This window comes from Mesoplodon bidens (genome assembly GCF_964165515.1).
Source record: "Mesoplodon bidens genome assembly, chromosome: 10".
Taxonomy (NCBI): Eukaryota; Metazoa; Chordata; class Mammalia; order Artiodactyla; family Ziphiidae; genus Mesoplodon; species Mesoplodon bidens.
The window spans coordinates 32,167,330-32,180,767 of NC_138172.1; the positions used below are offsets into that span (position 1 = coordinate 32,167,330).

General features: G+C 37.2%; 1 protein-coding gene across 2 annotated transcripts in view; it reads left to right on the top strand.

Annotated features, from left to right (window-relative positions):
* DNAH12 (dynein axonemal heavy chain 12) overlaps positions 1-13,438 on the top strand; it is a 213,395-nt gene that overhangs the window by 102,877 nt on the left and 97,080 nt on the right. Inside the window, exons 30-34 of one of the 2 annotated variants that reach the window (XM_081247431.1) lie at positions 4,577-4,686; positions 7,234-7,417; positions 7,550-7,690; positions 11,276-11,359; positions 11,905-12,093. The exons of the other annotated variant lie outside the window; for it this stretch is intronic. Coding sequence (XP_081103557.1) covers positions 4,577-4,686; positions 7,234-7,417; positions 7,550-7,690; positions 11,276-11,359; positions 11,905-12,093 — 708 coding nt within the window. The remainder of the gene's footprint in view (positions 1-4,576; positions 4,687-7,233; positions 7,418-7,549; positions 7,691-11,275; positions 11,360-11,904; positions 12,094-13,438) is intronic. 2 annotated transcript variants of the gene reach the window in all.

The window sequence follows — 13,438 nt, forward strand, 5'->3', positions numbered from 1 at the left end:
TCATGTTTTCGTTGTCATTTGTCTCTTTTTGATTTCCTCTTTGATTTCTTCCATGATCTCTTGGTTATTTAGTAGCACACTGTTTAGCCTCCATGTATTTGTGCTTTTTACAGTTTTTTTCCTGTAATTGATTTCCAATCTCATAGCGTTGTGGTCAGAAAAGATGCTTGATACAATTTCAATTTTCTTAAATTTTCTGAGCCTTGATTTTTGACCTAAGATGTGATCTGTCCTGGAGAATTTTCCATTTGTACTTGAGAAGAAAGTGTATTTGGCCAATTTTAGGTGGAACGTTCTATAAATATAAATTAGATCTATCTGGTCCATTTTGTCATTTAAAGCTTGTGTTACCTTATTTATTTTCTGTTTGGATGATCTGTCTATTGGGGTAAGTGGGGTGTTAAAGTTGCCTACTATTATTGTATTATTGTCGATTTGTCCTTTAATGGTTGTTAACATTTGCCTTATGTACTGAGGTGCTCCTATGTTGGATACATAAACACTTATAATTGTTATATCTTCTTCTTGGATAAATCCTTTGATCATTATGTAGTGTCCCTCTTTATCACTTGTAACAATCCTTATTTTAAAGTCTATTTTATCTGATACGAGTATTGCTACTCCAGCTTTCTTTCTTTTTTTTGCAGTACGCGGGTCTCTCACTGTTGTGGCCTCTCCCATTGTGGAGCACAGGCTCCGGATGTGCAGGCTCAGCGGCCATGGCTCATGGGCCCAGCCACTCCGTGGCATGTGGGATCCTCCCAGACCGGGGCACAAACCCATGTCCCCTGCATCGGTAGGTGGTCTCTCAACCACTGTGCCACCAGGGAAGCCCTCCAGCTTTCTTTTGATTTCCATTTGCATAGAATATCTTTTTCCATCCCTTCACTTTCAGTCTGTATGTGTCCCTAGGTCTGAAGTGGGTCTCTTATAGACAGCATGTATATGGGTTTGTTTTTGTATCCATTCAGCCAGTATGTGTCTTTTGTTTGGGTCATTTAATCCATTTACATTCAAGGTTATTATCAATATGTACGTTCCTATTACCATTTTCTTAATTGTTTTGGGTTTGTTTTTGTGAGTCTTTTTCTTCCCTTGTGTTTCCCGCCTAAAGAAGTTTCTTTAGCCTTTGCTGTAAAGCTGGTTTGGAGGTGCTGAATTCTCTTATCTTTTGCTTGTCTGAAAAGCTTTTGACTTCTCCATCAAATCTGAATGAGATCCTTGCTGGGTAGAGTAATCTTGATTATAGGTTTTTCTCTTTCATCACTTTAAGTATATCCTGCCACTCCCTCTGGCCTGCAGAGTTTCCTCTGAAAAATCGGCTGATAACCTTATGGGGATTCCTTTGTATGTTATTTTTTGTTTTTCCCTTTCTGCTTTTAATATTTCTTCTTTGAACTTAATTTTGGTTAGTTTGATTAATATGTGTCTTGGTGTGTTTTCCCTAGGGTTTATCCTGTATAGGATTCTCTGTGCTTCTTGGACTTGGGTGACTCTTTCCTTTCCCATGTTAGGGAAATTTTCAACTATAATCTCTTCAAATATTTTCTCAGACCTTTCTTTTTCTCTTCTTCTTCTGGGACCCCTATAATTCGAATGTTTGTGTGTTTAGTGTTGTCCCAGAAGTCTCTGAGATTGTCTTCAATTCTTTTCATTCTTTTTTCTTTATTGTGCTCCTCAGCAGTTATTTCTACCATTTTGTCTCCCAGGTCACTTATCTGTTCTTCTGCCTCAGTTATTCTGTTATTGATTCCTTCTACTGTATTTTTCATTTCAGTTATTGTGTTGTTCATGTCTGTTTGTTTGTTCTTCTGTTCTTCTAGATCTTTGTTAGACATTTCTTATATTTTCTCAATCCGTGCCTCCATTCTATTTCCAAGATTCTGGATCATCTTTACTATCATTACTCTGAATTCTTTTTCGGGTAGATTGCCTCCTATTTTCTCTTCATTTTTTTGGTCTTATAGGTTTTTACCTTGCTCCTTCATCTGTGACATATATTTTTTGCATTCTCTTTTTTTTTTTTTTAAATGAGTGGGATTGTGTTCCTGTCTTACTGGTTGTTTGGCCTGAGGCTTCCAGCACTGGAGTTTGTAGGCTATTGGGTAGAGCTGGGTCTTGGTGCTGAGATGAGGAACTCTGTGAGACCTCAGTCTGATGAATATTATCTGGGGTCTGAGGTTCTCTGTTAGTCCAGTGGTTCGGACTTGGAGCTCCTACCACAGGAGCTTCCACCCAGTCCCCAGCTCATGACCCAAGATCCTGCAAGCCATGTGGGGTGGCAAAAAAAAAAAAAAAAGAACAATGGCAAGGTAAAAACTAAAATTAGACTAGGAGACTTAACAGGTATGTTAGAAAGAATATAAAAATGAAAATATAGGTGAATCAACAACTGGAAGGTACATCAGTAGCACAATAGTAAAAAAGAGGAGGAGGGAAAAGAAAAAGAAAGGGGGGGGAAGGCCCTGGCTGTGGAGGGTGGGGCCTAAGCAAGGGTGGGGTTTGGGTGGTGGGTGGGACCTATGCTTAGTACCCACAGGGCTGGAAAAGGCCCTGGGGCTGTGGAGGGTGGGGCTTAGGTTCAAGGAACAGAAGGGGCCCAGGCATGCCCCCCACCCCTGGTCTCAGAGGGCAGGGGACGTCATCTGGGAGCCCAGCAGGCTTCCTGGGCTCGAGTGGGCAGGGCAAGCACCCTCCTCTCCTCTCCTGCTCCTCCAGTGTGGGAGGGCCCCTCCTACCTGCCTCTCCTGGTCTCCCTGAACTCCCTCCTATGCTCCCAGGTCCCATGGGGGGCTTTGGAGCGGGGGTACGAGCTTGGGAGCTCAGCAGACTCCCTAGCCCGAGTGGGCCAAACAATCACCCTCCACTCCTGTCCTGCTTTTCCTGGAGAGTCCCTCCCACCTGCCTCTCCTGATCTTCCCTGCCTCAGGGGTGCCAATCCTGTCTGGCCTCCACTTCTCCTCCCCCGTCAGTCCCCCTATGTCCTACTGGTTCACTTTGGGGTTCCTCCCCTCTCCTTGGGCGTTGGAGTCCCCCACCAGCTGAGGGGAGGCACCCTAGCTGTGGGGAGAAGCTAACTCCACATCTTCCCACACTGCCATCTTGACTCCAGCTCCCCAATGAATTCTTAATTTCACATATTTAATTTTTTTCAGTTTTAGTGTATCCAATTTGGTTTTATTAAGAGATTCCATATCTTTGCTTAAATTCTTCATTTTTCATCTATTTTTGTCATATTGTCCATTTTCTTTTATACATTTATAAAAGTTATTTATTTATTTATTTATTTGCCTGTGCCAGGTCTTAGTTGTGGCACACAGGATCTTCATTGCCGTGTGCAGGATCTTTGTTGCAGCATGTAGGCTCCTTTAGTTGCGGCATGCAGGATCTAGTTCCCTGACCAGGGATTGAACCCGTGCCCCCTGTATTGGGAGCACAGAGTCTTAACCACTGGACCACCAGGGAAGTCCCAAAAGCTATTTTAATGTTTTGTCTGCTAATTATAACTAGTTATATCTAGGTCAACTGTGATTTTGTTTTATTTAATTTTTTTTCTACTGATTATTAGCTTTTTTTCTCATGACTTGTATTAAAAATTGTATAGAAAATAACTGTAGAGACTGAACTGGTATTATTTTCCTGCAGAAAAACCATGTTTTTCCTTTGTCAGATAGCTAGATTGAGCTGTTGATCAGTTCAATCAGGAGTTGACCTAAGCTAGAGTTTTGTTGCAGAATTATTGAGCTTTAGTTTACCTCTGGTTTCAAATGTCCTTAGAGTGAAAATTGTCCTATTGTATAATAAGGCCCTTCCTACAGCAGCATTCTAGGATAGAAGCATCTGAAGACTAAGAAAATCTCTCTCTATGTGCCTTTCTAGCTAAGCCTTTGATTTCTTATGTCACTTCAGACTCAGCAAAATCATAGGCCATGGAAAACCAGCTTTGCATTTGAGCCTCCTCCAGTTTTATGAGGTTCACATAAGTCCACATGACCATTAAAATATCTGTTATTTTCTCCTTACTTCAGCAGAGTCCCTCTGCCTATAGCAGGCTCAATCCAATGCCCACCTATGTCTATACTTGCTCCCAGAGCAAGTTAGCTGTTGATCTGTGTTCACCTAGGAAAGGCTCATCCCTTTCTGAAGTTTAATTCCTTTAGACTTATTTGCATCCAAAGTGCTCCTTTATCTTTAAAAGCTTTATAATTTTTGTAACCTCTGTTTATTTCTCTTTACTGTAGTGTGAAGGATTGTTTGGCATGTCCTTCTATATCCTAACCAAAAGTGAAATTCTGGAAAGACTATTAAGAGGAGTTGTTTTCATGCAGCGTACACCCAATGCTATGGTGCCATGATCATTGATAACTTATAATGGGGAATACTAATGTTTTTAAAGTATTTTAATTTTATTTGTTCCTCCTTTTAATTAAAAAATAAAGTTTCAAGAAATAATTTATAAATATAAGAAGATACAATTTTCTTATTTCTAAATGAAAAGTCTACATTTATAAGACATGAATGACATGATTTATAATACGATTTTGTAGAAATGCATTCCATTTTTCTTTTATTTTAGGAATTTTTGGAATGTGCTCATGAAGCCTGCAAAGTACATAATCTTCAGCCTGTTAAATTTTTTCTTGAAAAAATGATTCAGACATATGAGATGATGATTGTTAGACATGGGTAAGATTATAGATTATAGATAGTCTGCCATAGTTAGATGTTGTTTTTTAAGTTAAACTCTTAAAACAAGTAAAATTTGTGAACTGAAAGACAGCAAACTTTGTATGCTAGGTAGGCGAGGGAACAATGCCCCCCACCCCCATCTCCATTCCAGTAGCTTAAAAACAAAGGTTTATTTCTCTCTCATGTTACCTGTCCAAAAAGGAGTGGTAAGGAGTACTCATTCAGTGATGTAGCACTAATGACCACCACAATTTGCCCTTTTGATCATCAAATATGTTATTTGCTCTACTTCACACATGTAGAACACACTTTTCCTTTCCCAGGGAGACAACCTAAAAGTTCTGATCAATCAGTGAACCAGACTCAAAGTATAGGATCTCTAAGTGATGCATGATAGTTTGTGTATCAGATTTGGAAGCTGTTCTTCTTGCTCCAAAGACCTAAAACTACAAAGACAAGTTATCTGCCCTGCATACATCCAGTATTATAATAGTGGGTTTACCAGAGCAGGATTATCAGAGCAAATACTCCCATTCAGAAACTGAAGAATAGGAGACAAAGCCAACACTTGGCAGTAGCAGTTCTGAAACCCAGCTGTGCATGTGGGAGCCCAGTTCCAGAGATATATTGTGAAACTATTGGAGTTTAAACTTCAGAACCTCTTATTTGTAGAGGCCCCTCCAGGTAGTCATAATCATTTTATATATAATTTATTGGAAAGTGTGTCATTAAAGTGGCAGTGGACATTTTTGTATTTGTAATTACATATATATTTTTTTCCTTAGAGAGCTTTCCCCACCAATTGTATAAACTGAAATCCCCATAAAACCTGGATCTATTTCTGCTTGATTTTGCTCCCCGAGAGAGACTTTCCAGTAACCTCTGCTCTGTGGACTTCAGTTCAACCTTTTGAGAGGTCTATCTCCATTTTCTTCCCTGGTCACATGTGAGGTGGACAATAGAGAAAATATCCTTGGGAGCTGAGAAATGTTTTCAGCCCACTTACTGCCTATAGAAAGTTGAAGTCTCAAAGGTCATGATTTTTTTAAAGGCAAAATTAAAAAAAAAACCCAAACCTTTGTATTATATAAATTTTCAAACATATATAACAATAGAGGGAATTAGTACAGTCAACCCTCGTGCATTCAGTACCTAAGAGTCTTCTTTACATCTTAAACATTCACATGTGTTTTAGCCTAGACTCATGGTTTCTTTGTCAGTAAACTCTCTCAAAAACTATTTAATACGTTTTTTTCTATTTGATTCCAGGTAGTTCCATGTGCCAGTAGCCACAACTATAGTCCTTATTAAGTCATACCGTTCTAAATTTCCTTGTAGTATCCTTGAACATATTAGGCTTATTGATTTGATCCTTGATACTAGGCTGAGTTGATCTTTGTTGTTCAAAGACTTTCTCAATTTATGTTTTACCAATTGCAGATGAGAACAAATTACCTCATTCAATCCCTCAAGTCTCTGAATTTCTCAACTCCCTCTACTTTCATTCCTGCTTGCAAACTGACCATATTTTCTTAAGCTTATTTCTTTTTGTAGTTCCTTATTAAATACAGCCATCAGCTGCCAATATATACTAATATACTCTCTTCACTATCCTTTTCCCCTAAAACTACAATTTCATTAGATATATTATCTATCTTCCAGGTTATCTCAGGGATAAATTTACCAAACGTTTTATCATTGCATAAGATTAATTGCCAATCCTTTAGCCGCCACCTACAACTTAGCCTCTAAGCCAGTGCTACTTATTTTAGTCTTTTTTATTATGGCAAGAATACCTTTTGCCCTTCTAGTTACCAATTTCTATCAATAAGGATGGTCTAGGTTATTCCATAGAAACAATCAGCACCCAAATCTTAGTGACTTAAAAACAAATATGTATTTCTCATTTGTACTCTTTCCATTATAGTTTAACAGGGAGGTTCTGCTCATCATAATCACTCAGGTCCCAGGCTGTTGGAGCAGCCACCATCTGAACATTGTGGGTCCCAGGTGTGCTAGAGGGAAAGTAGAGCTCTGTAAGGTCCCTCACTGGCAATTATCTATCCCCTAAGAAGTAACACTCATCATTTCCATTTATTACTCCTTAGTCACCTAGTATTCCCACAAGAGAGTGAGGAATCCTATGCTCCAGGAGAGAGGAGATTCAGAAATATTTGGCAAAGAGCACTATAGCAAGTGAAATCTTGAGGAAAAGTGAATCGTCTCCTCTCCTCTGCTTAGGAAACCCCAAGTCATTAAAAAAATTTTTTTGAGTATGCAGTTACTAAGTTTCCATTTTCATTTGGAAATTTTTTATTCTCTTTTGTAGATAATGGTATTAATGTCGAGAATTTGATTTAGAGATCAATCAATTAAGAAGTTAAATGTATTTCCCTTATATCTGAGAAAAATTAATATAATTTCAAAAATTATATGTAGTAATTATCATAGGGTAAAATTTCATATACCAATATATAGGGAAATAATTTAATTTACCATTATTTTTTAGAATCTTATTGTATAATGACTTCTTTTCCTTAATAGTTTTATGTTAGTAGGAGAGCCTTTTGCTGCTAAAACAAAAGTTCTGCATATGCTGGCTGATACTCTAACTCTTATGAATGAACGAGGCTATGGAGAGGAAGAAAAGGTCATTTATAGGACTGTAAACCCCAAATCCATTACTATGGGCCAACTTTTTGGACAATTTGACCCCGTGTCCCATGAGGTAATCTACAGTATAAACATTCTCCACTCTCATTGACAATGCACATTAAGCCAAGAAATTTGAAATGTTTTTGTATTATCACTTGATAATTTTTTAAGGACACTTTCCAACTCTTCCTTTTTTCCTCCTCAGTGGACTGATGGTATTGTGGCTAACACTTTTAGAGAATTTGCCTTATCAGAAACACCTGACCGGAAATGGGTTGTATTTGATGGTCCCATTGACACTTTGTGGATAGAGAGCATGAACACAGTATTGGATGATAATAAAAAGGTAAATCATCATGATTAAAAGCAAAACAAATGCACAATATGAATATACTTAACACTTCTGAACTGTAAAGTTAAAAATGGTTAATATGGTAATTTGATGCTTTTTTTTTTACCACAATTAAAAAAAGCAAAGCAGATGCAGATAGGCTTAAACAATGTTATGTGTTCAACAACTAATCATCTCAGACTGTATATTTAAAATAAGGGATGCAGCAAATTGAATAAGTTTATAAATTATCTTTTCAATGAAAACTATGATGTAGTAAATTCTTTGCTTAATTTTTTAATTAGAATGCAAGTATATTAAAATTACTGTATTAGCAGGAAGGCATAGTAATGTAATGGGTGGCAATAAGTTAAGCAACTACAGTGTTAAGGTTTCTTATAGAACTTTAATATTTTAGAAGAAAATAAAAAGCCCTCATTCTTTTTTGAAAACATCAGTTGCTTCAGTGCTTATATGTGGTACATTACCTTAAACCTATGAGATATAAAAAAAAAGAGAAAATGGAAGTCTTCTAGTACTTATTTTAATTGAGAGATAACCTAAGTATAAAATGTGCACTAACTTTAAGTTTAGATTCTAAGATTTTTTTACATATGTGTACACTCACATAACCATCACCTAAATAAAAGTGCATAAAATTTATTGCACCCTACAAAGTTTACTCATGTCCCTACCCAATCAGTATACCCTCCCCAAGGGGCAATCACTATTCTGACTTCTACTGTGATAAACTAGTTTTGCCAGTTCTTGAACTTCATATAAATAGAATCATACTCTTTAGTGTTTTCTTTCATTTGGTCAGTATAGTGATCTGTGATATTTATATTGTAGATCCATTTTGTTTATTTATTTATTATTCTTTTTGTGTCTGTATTAGTATTCTACTGTGTTAGTATATCAATTTATTTTTTTGCTTTTATGAAATAATTATAATACTAAATAAGCAAACTAATTTAATTAGCATTCAAACATTTACTCCAGTACTTTATCATAGGTGGTTAGTCATTTGTTCATATTCTTTCTTTCATTCATTCAGTCAGTCATATTGATTGAACTAAAGGGGAAAGTAAACAGAGGAGAAATAGTGATGATTCAGAAGAGAGGGGTTAATCAGTCCAGTCAAGTCTAAGGATTCAGAGCCAAATGGAAGGATTGTTTCATATTGGATGCAAGGAGAGCAGGAAAGATGAATGTATGGCTTTGATAGTGGAAATTTGAAGGCAAATCCTTTTGATGATTTATTTTTTCTGTGTGCAGTGGCACGCCCTGGTTCTTTGTATACTCAAGGAGAAAGGGGAAGATTTAAATTAGCCATCATGGAAAATGGGAAAGACAGCTGCCTAGGAAAACATAGAAGCATATCTGAGTGTTATGGAGAAACTGATGGAGTTGAAGACCATGAGTTATAAACTATAGTGCCAAGGTCTGCCTTTGTGAGATTTTCTCTACCAATTTAAGCACCTTGGATGTTGGGTGTAGATAATGTTGCCAGACTGGAAATACAGAAAGACTTTAAAGATATTGGCATGAGAACGATAGAAGTGCTGGACCACAGAACAGAAACTACCTAAAGAAAGAAGTAAAAACAACAGGGATATGAAAATCTGTATGAAAATGAAGAGCAAATATGGGAGGAGTCAATGAGTGAGAGAGCTGGATGGAGCAGAGACTTGAATGCTCAGAACTGTGTAGTGTTCCAGGAGAGAAGGTCCCAGGTATATAAGGCGGATGGCTGGAGTGGAGTAGGGTTGAAGACAAGGTAGTTAAATACCGGAGGTGGGGGGCGGGGGTGCTGTAATGAGATATTTCCCCTTATGAACATTGGATCAGGCCAGAGTTATAGTAGAGAGAAAGAGACTGAGCCAGCTGCCAAAGGCTTTAGCCAAGCAGTGGTTGTCAAAGGAGCAAGAGCTGTAATAGAGGATGGAATAGAAGTAGTTAGGAAATAGCATGGGGGAGCGAGAAGAATGTTGACTCCCCCTCTCAAATTTGTAGCAAGAAGGAGAATGTTTGCTGAAACAGCCTGGTAGAAACTTAAAAGTATTCTAGACAAGCACTGTCCAATAGAACTTTCTGTAGCGATGGACATATCTGCACTGTCCAATAAGGTAGCTACTAGTCACATGCAGCTATTGAGCATTTAAAATGTGGCTAAGTGCAATAGAAGAACTGAATTGTAAATTTTATCTAATTAAAATGAAATATAAATAGCCACATATGATTACTGACTGTCTTATTGGACAATCCAGCACTAGACCGTTCATTCATTTTACAGATAAGAAACAGATCCAGAAATGTTAAATGCTGCATTGTTGATGAACTAGATAGGGGCAAAATTGGGATTAGAGTGATGAATCAGAGATGAAGCACTGAAAAATAAATGTAGTGGAAGAATTTTAAAGACTTAATAATGCAATTAATTTGGGGTATCAACAGTTTATAATTAGTGCCAACATTATTAAAAGTTAATGATAATTCCAAAGGTGGAAGCCAAGGAGATTGAGAAGATACAATGGCTTTAATAATAATGGACAAGATAGGAATTTGGCAGAAAGGACACAGTTGATAAATTCAGTTTTTCACACATTTGATTAAAGAGGAATGTTTTAGGGCTTCCCTGGTGGCGCAGTGGTTGAGAGTCTACCTGCTGATGCAGGGGACACGGGTTCGTGCCCCGGTCCGGGAAGATCCCACATGCCGCGGAGTGGCTGGGCCCGTGAGCCATGGCCGCTGAGCCTGCGCGTCCAGAGCCTGTGCTCTGCAATGGGAGAGGCCACAACAGTGAGAGGCCCGCGTACCACAAAAAAAAAAAAAAAAGAGGAATGTTTTAGATTACGAGAGACCAAGAGGACGTGGCAAGCCCAGTGCATAGTCCTTGATTGAATTTTGGTTTGAATCAATCAGTTGAAAAGACATTTCTTGTACAACTGAGAATATTTGAGTATTGGCTGAGTATTAGATGATATTAAGGAATTATTGGTAATTTTGTTAGATGGCTAATGTTCTTGTGGTTATATAGAAAAGTCCTTATTTTTAAAGATGGATATTGACATATTTGGATGTGAAATGCCATGATGTTTGTAATGATCTTTAAAATACTTTTAAAAAAGACTAAGTAAATATGGCAAAATGTTAACATAGGTTAAATCTACGAGATGGGTATGTGAGTGTTCATAGTATTCTCTATTTTTTCTATTTCTCTTTTTTTATTAATAAAAAAAGTTCTTATGACAACTTTATAAAATCAGGAGCATTTCATGTAATTTTTTAATAACAAAAGCTGACGTTTGTATAGGATTTTATATTTTTTTCAATATATCATGTAGTTCCCCTCTCCCTTAATTCTATGAGAGGAAAATTATCCCTTTTTACAGATGAAGAGACTGAGAGTCAGAGATATTATATATCTGCTTACCTAGTAAGTTGACAGAACTAGACCTAGAATTAAGATTTTTCTGGCTTCCATTCTAATACGTATTCTATTATATCATAGGAGATACTTTAATAAATAGAATAAATTTTTACCTGAGAAGTTTGAGATTTTTTAAAAATAAACATTTGAAAAATTATTGCCTTCAGCTCTGCCTTATGAGTGGAGAAATCATTCAAATGTCCCCTCAAATGAGTCTCATCTTTGAAGCAATGGACCTTTCCCAGGCCTCAGTAAGTTCATAATTTAATATAACAGTAGTTTTTGTTTGTTCATTTATTCATTTGTTCATTTTGTCAATAAGTACTTTTTATTATGTGTCAGAAAGCGAGTTAGGCACAAGGAATACAAAGATGAATAAGACACAGTGTATGCTCGTTTAGGGAGGATGAGAACCATGCTAATAAATATATATATATCCCAGTACAGAGCTACATGTTAAGTGCTCTAAGAATATGGAGGGGGTGAGCACCCAAGAGAGGAATGGGTAGAGGAGGGCGACAATGGAAAATGTTTGAGTGTTTGATCTGGTTTTGAGGGGTAAGACTTCTCCACAGAGACTGGTTGGGGCCGGGCATTCCAAATCATGACAAGAAAACTTATAGAGACATGGAGCTATACCATATCTGGGGAACTGTAACTGCAAATGGTTTCATCTAGTGTATGTGAATGCTGTAGAGGAAGATAGGAGCCAGATCATGAAGGACCTTATAAGTCATGCAAAGAATTAGTTAATAACTACCAGATTAGAAAAGGAAAACTTGTCTTTTTTCTGTAGCCTGCCACTGTAAGCCGCTGTGGCATGATTTATTTGGAGCCCTCACAGTTGGGATGGGAACCACTTGTGTCTTCTTGGTTGAATTCACTGAAAGGACCTCTACAGGAACCAGATCATCAAGCTCTTCTGAGAGGACTTTTTGACTGGTTAATACAGCCCACTTTAAGTCTTCGTAAGAAAAAATGCAAGGTAACACTATAATTCTCTTATACACTCAAATTTCTTTACTTTCCATTCAGTTTGACTAAGTCTAAAGTCAGAATGGTAGGGTAAATAACTAAAATCAGTTTCTCTTTAGACATGTAGTATCCACTTTTTTAAAAAGTTGAAATATTTATTATGACAATCGATGATTCACATGCAGTTGTAAGAAATAATACAGAGAGATCCCACATACACTTCACCTAATGTCCCCCCATGGTAACATTTTGCAAGACTGTATTATAATATCACGACAAGGATATTGACATTGATAATATCTATTGATCTTATCTACATTTCCCTAGTTATACATCTACTTGGGGTGTGTGTGTGTGTGTGTGTGTGTGTGTGTGCATGCATTTAATTTTTTAATTTTAAAAATAAAAGTTATAATACCTAAAGTGTACATGTTGATTTGATATACATATATGTAGTGAAATGATTACCACAGTCAAGTTAATTAACATATCTCCTCAAATAGTTAACACACTTTTGTGTGTGTGTGATGAGAGCACCTGAAATCTACTCTCTTAGCAAATTTCCAGTACTGATACCTATTGTATCAGCATTATTAACTAAAGTCATCATGTTGTACATTAGGTCTCTAGACTTATTCATCTGGCATAGATGTAACTTTGTACTATTTGCCCAGTGTCTCCCCATTTCTCTCACCTCCCCACCACTGGTAACCTGTTTTACTCTCTGCTTCTTTTTATGTGTTCAACTTTTAGATTTTGCATACAAGTGAGATCATGCAGTTTTTTCCTTTCTGTGTCAGGCTTATTTCACTTAGCATAAAGTCCTCAAGTTTTGTTTATGTTGTTGAAAAAGGCAGGATTTTCTTTTTTAAGAATGAATATTATTCCATTATATATATACCACAATATCTTTATCCATTCATCCACCAGGGGACAGTTAGGTGTTTCCATATCTAGGCTACTGTGAATAATGCTTCAATGAACCTGGGAGCACAGATATCTCTTTGAGGTACTTATTTCATTTCCTTTGGGTGCTGTATCTAGAGGAGGCATTGCTGGATCATATGGTAGTTCTATTTTTAGTTTTCTGAGGATCCTCCATACTGTTTTCCATAATGGCTGGACCAATTTACACTCCCACCACCAGTGCACGAGGGTTCTCTTTTCTCCACATTCTAACCAACACTTATTATCTTTTATCTTTTTGATAATACCCATCCTAACAGGTGTGAGGTGACATTTCGTTGTGGTTTTGATTTGCATTTCCTTGACGATTAGTGAGGCTGAGTGGCTTTTCGTATATGTGTTGGCCATTTGTATGTAGTCTCCAGAAAAAAATGTCTATTCAGGTCCTA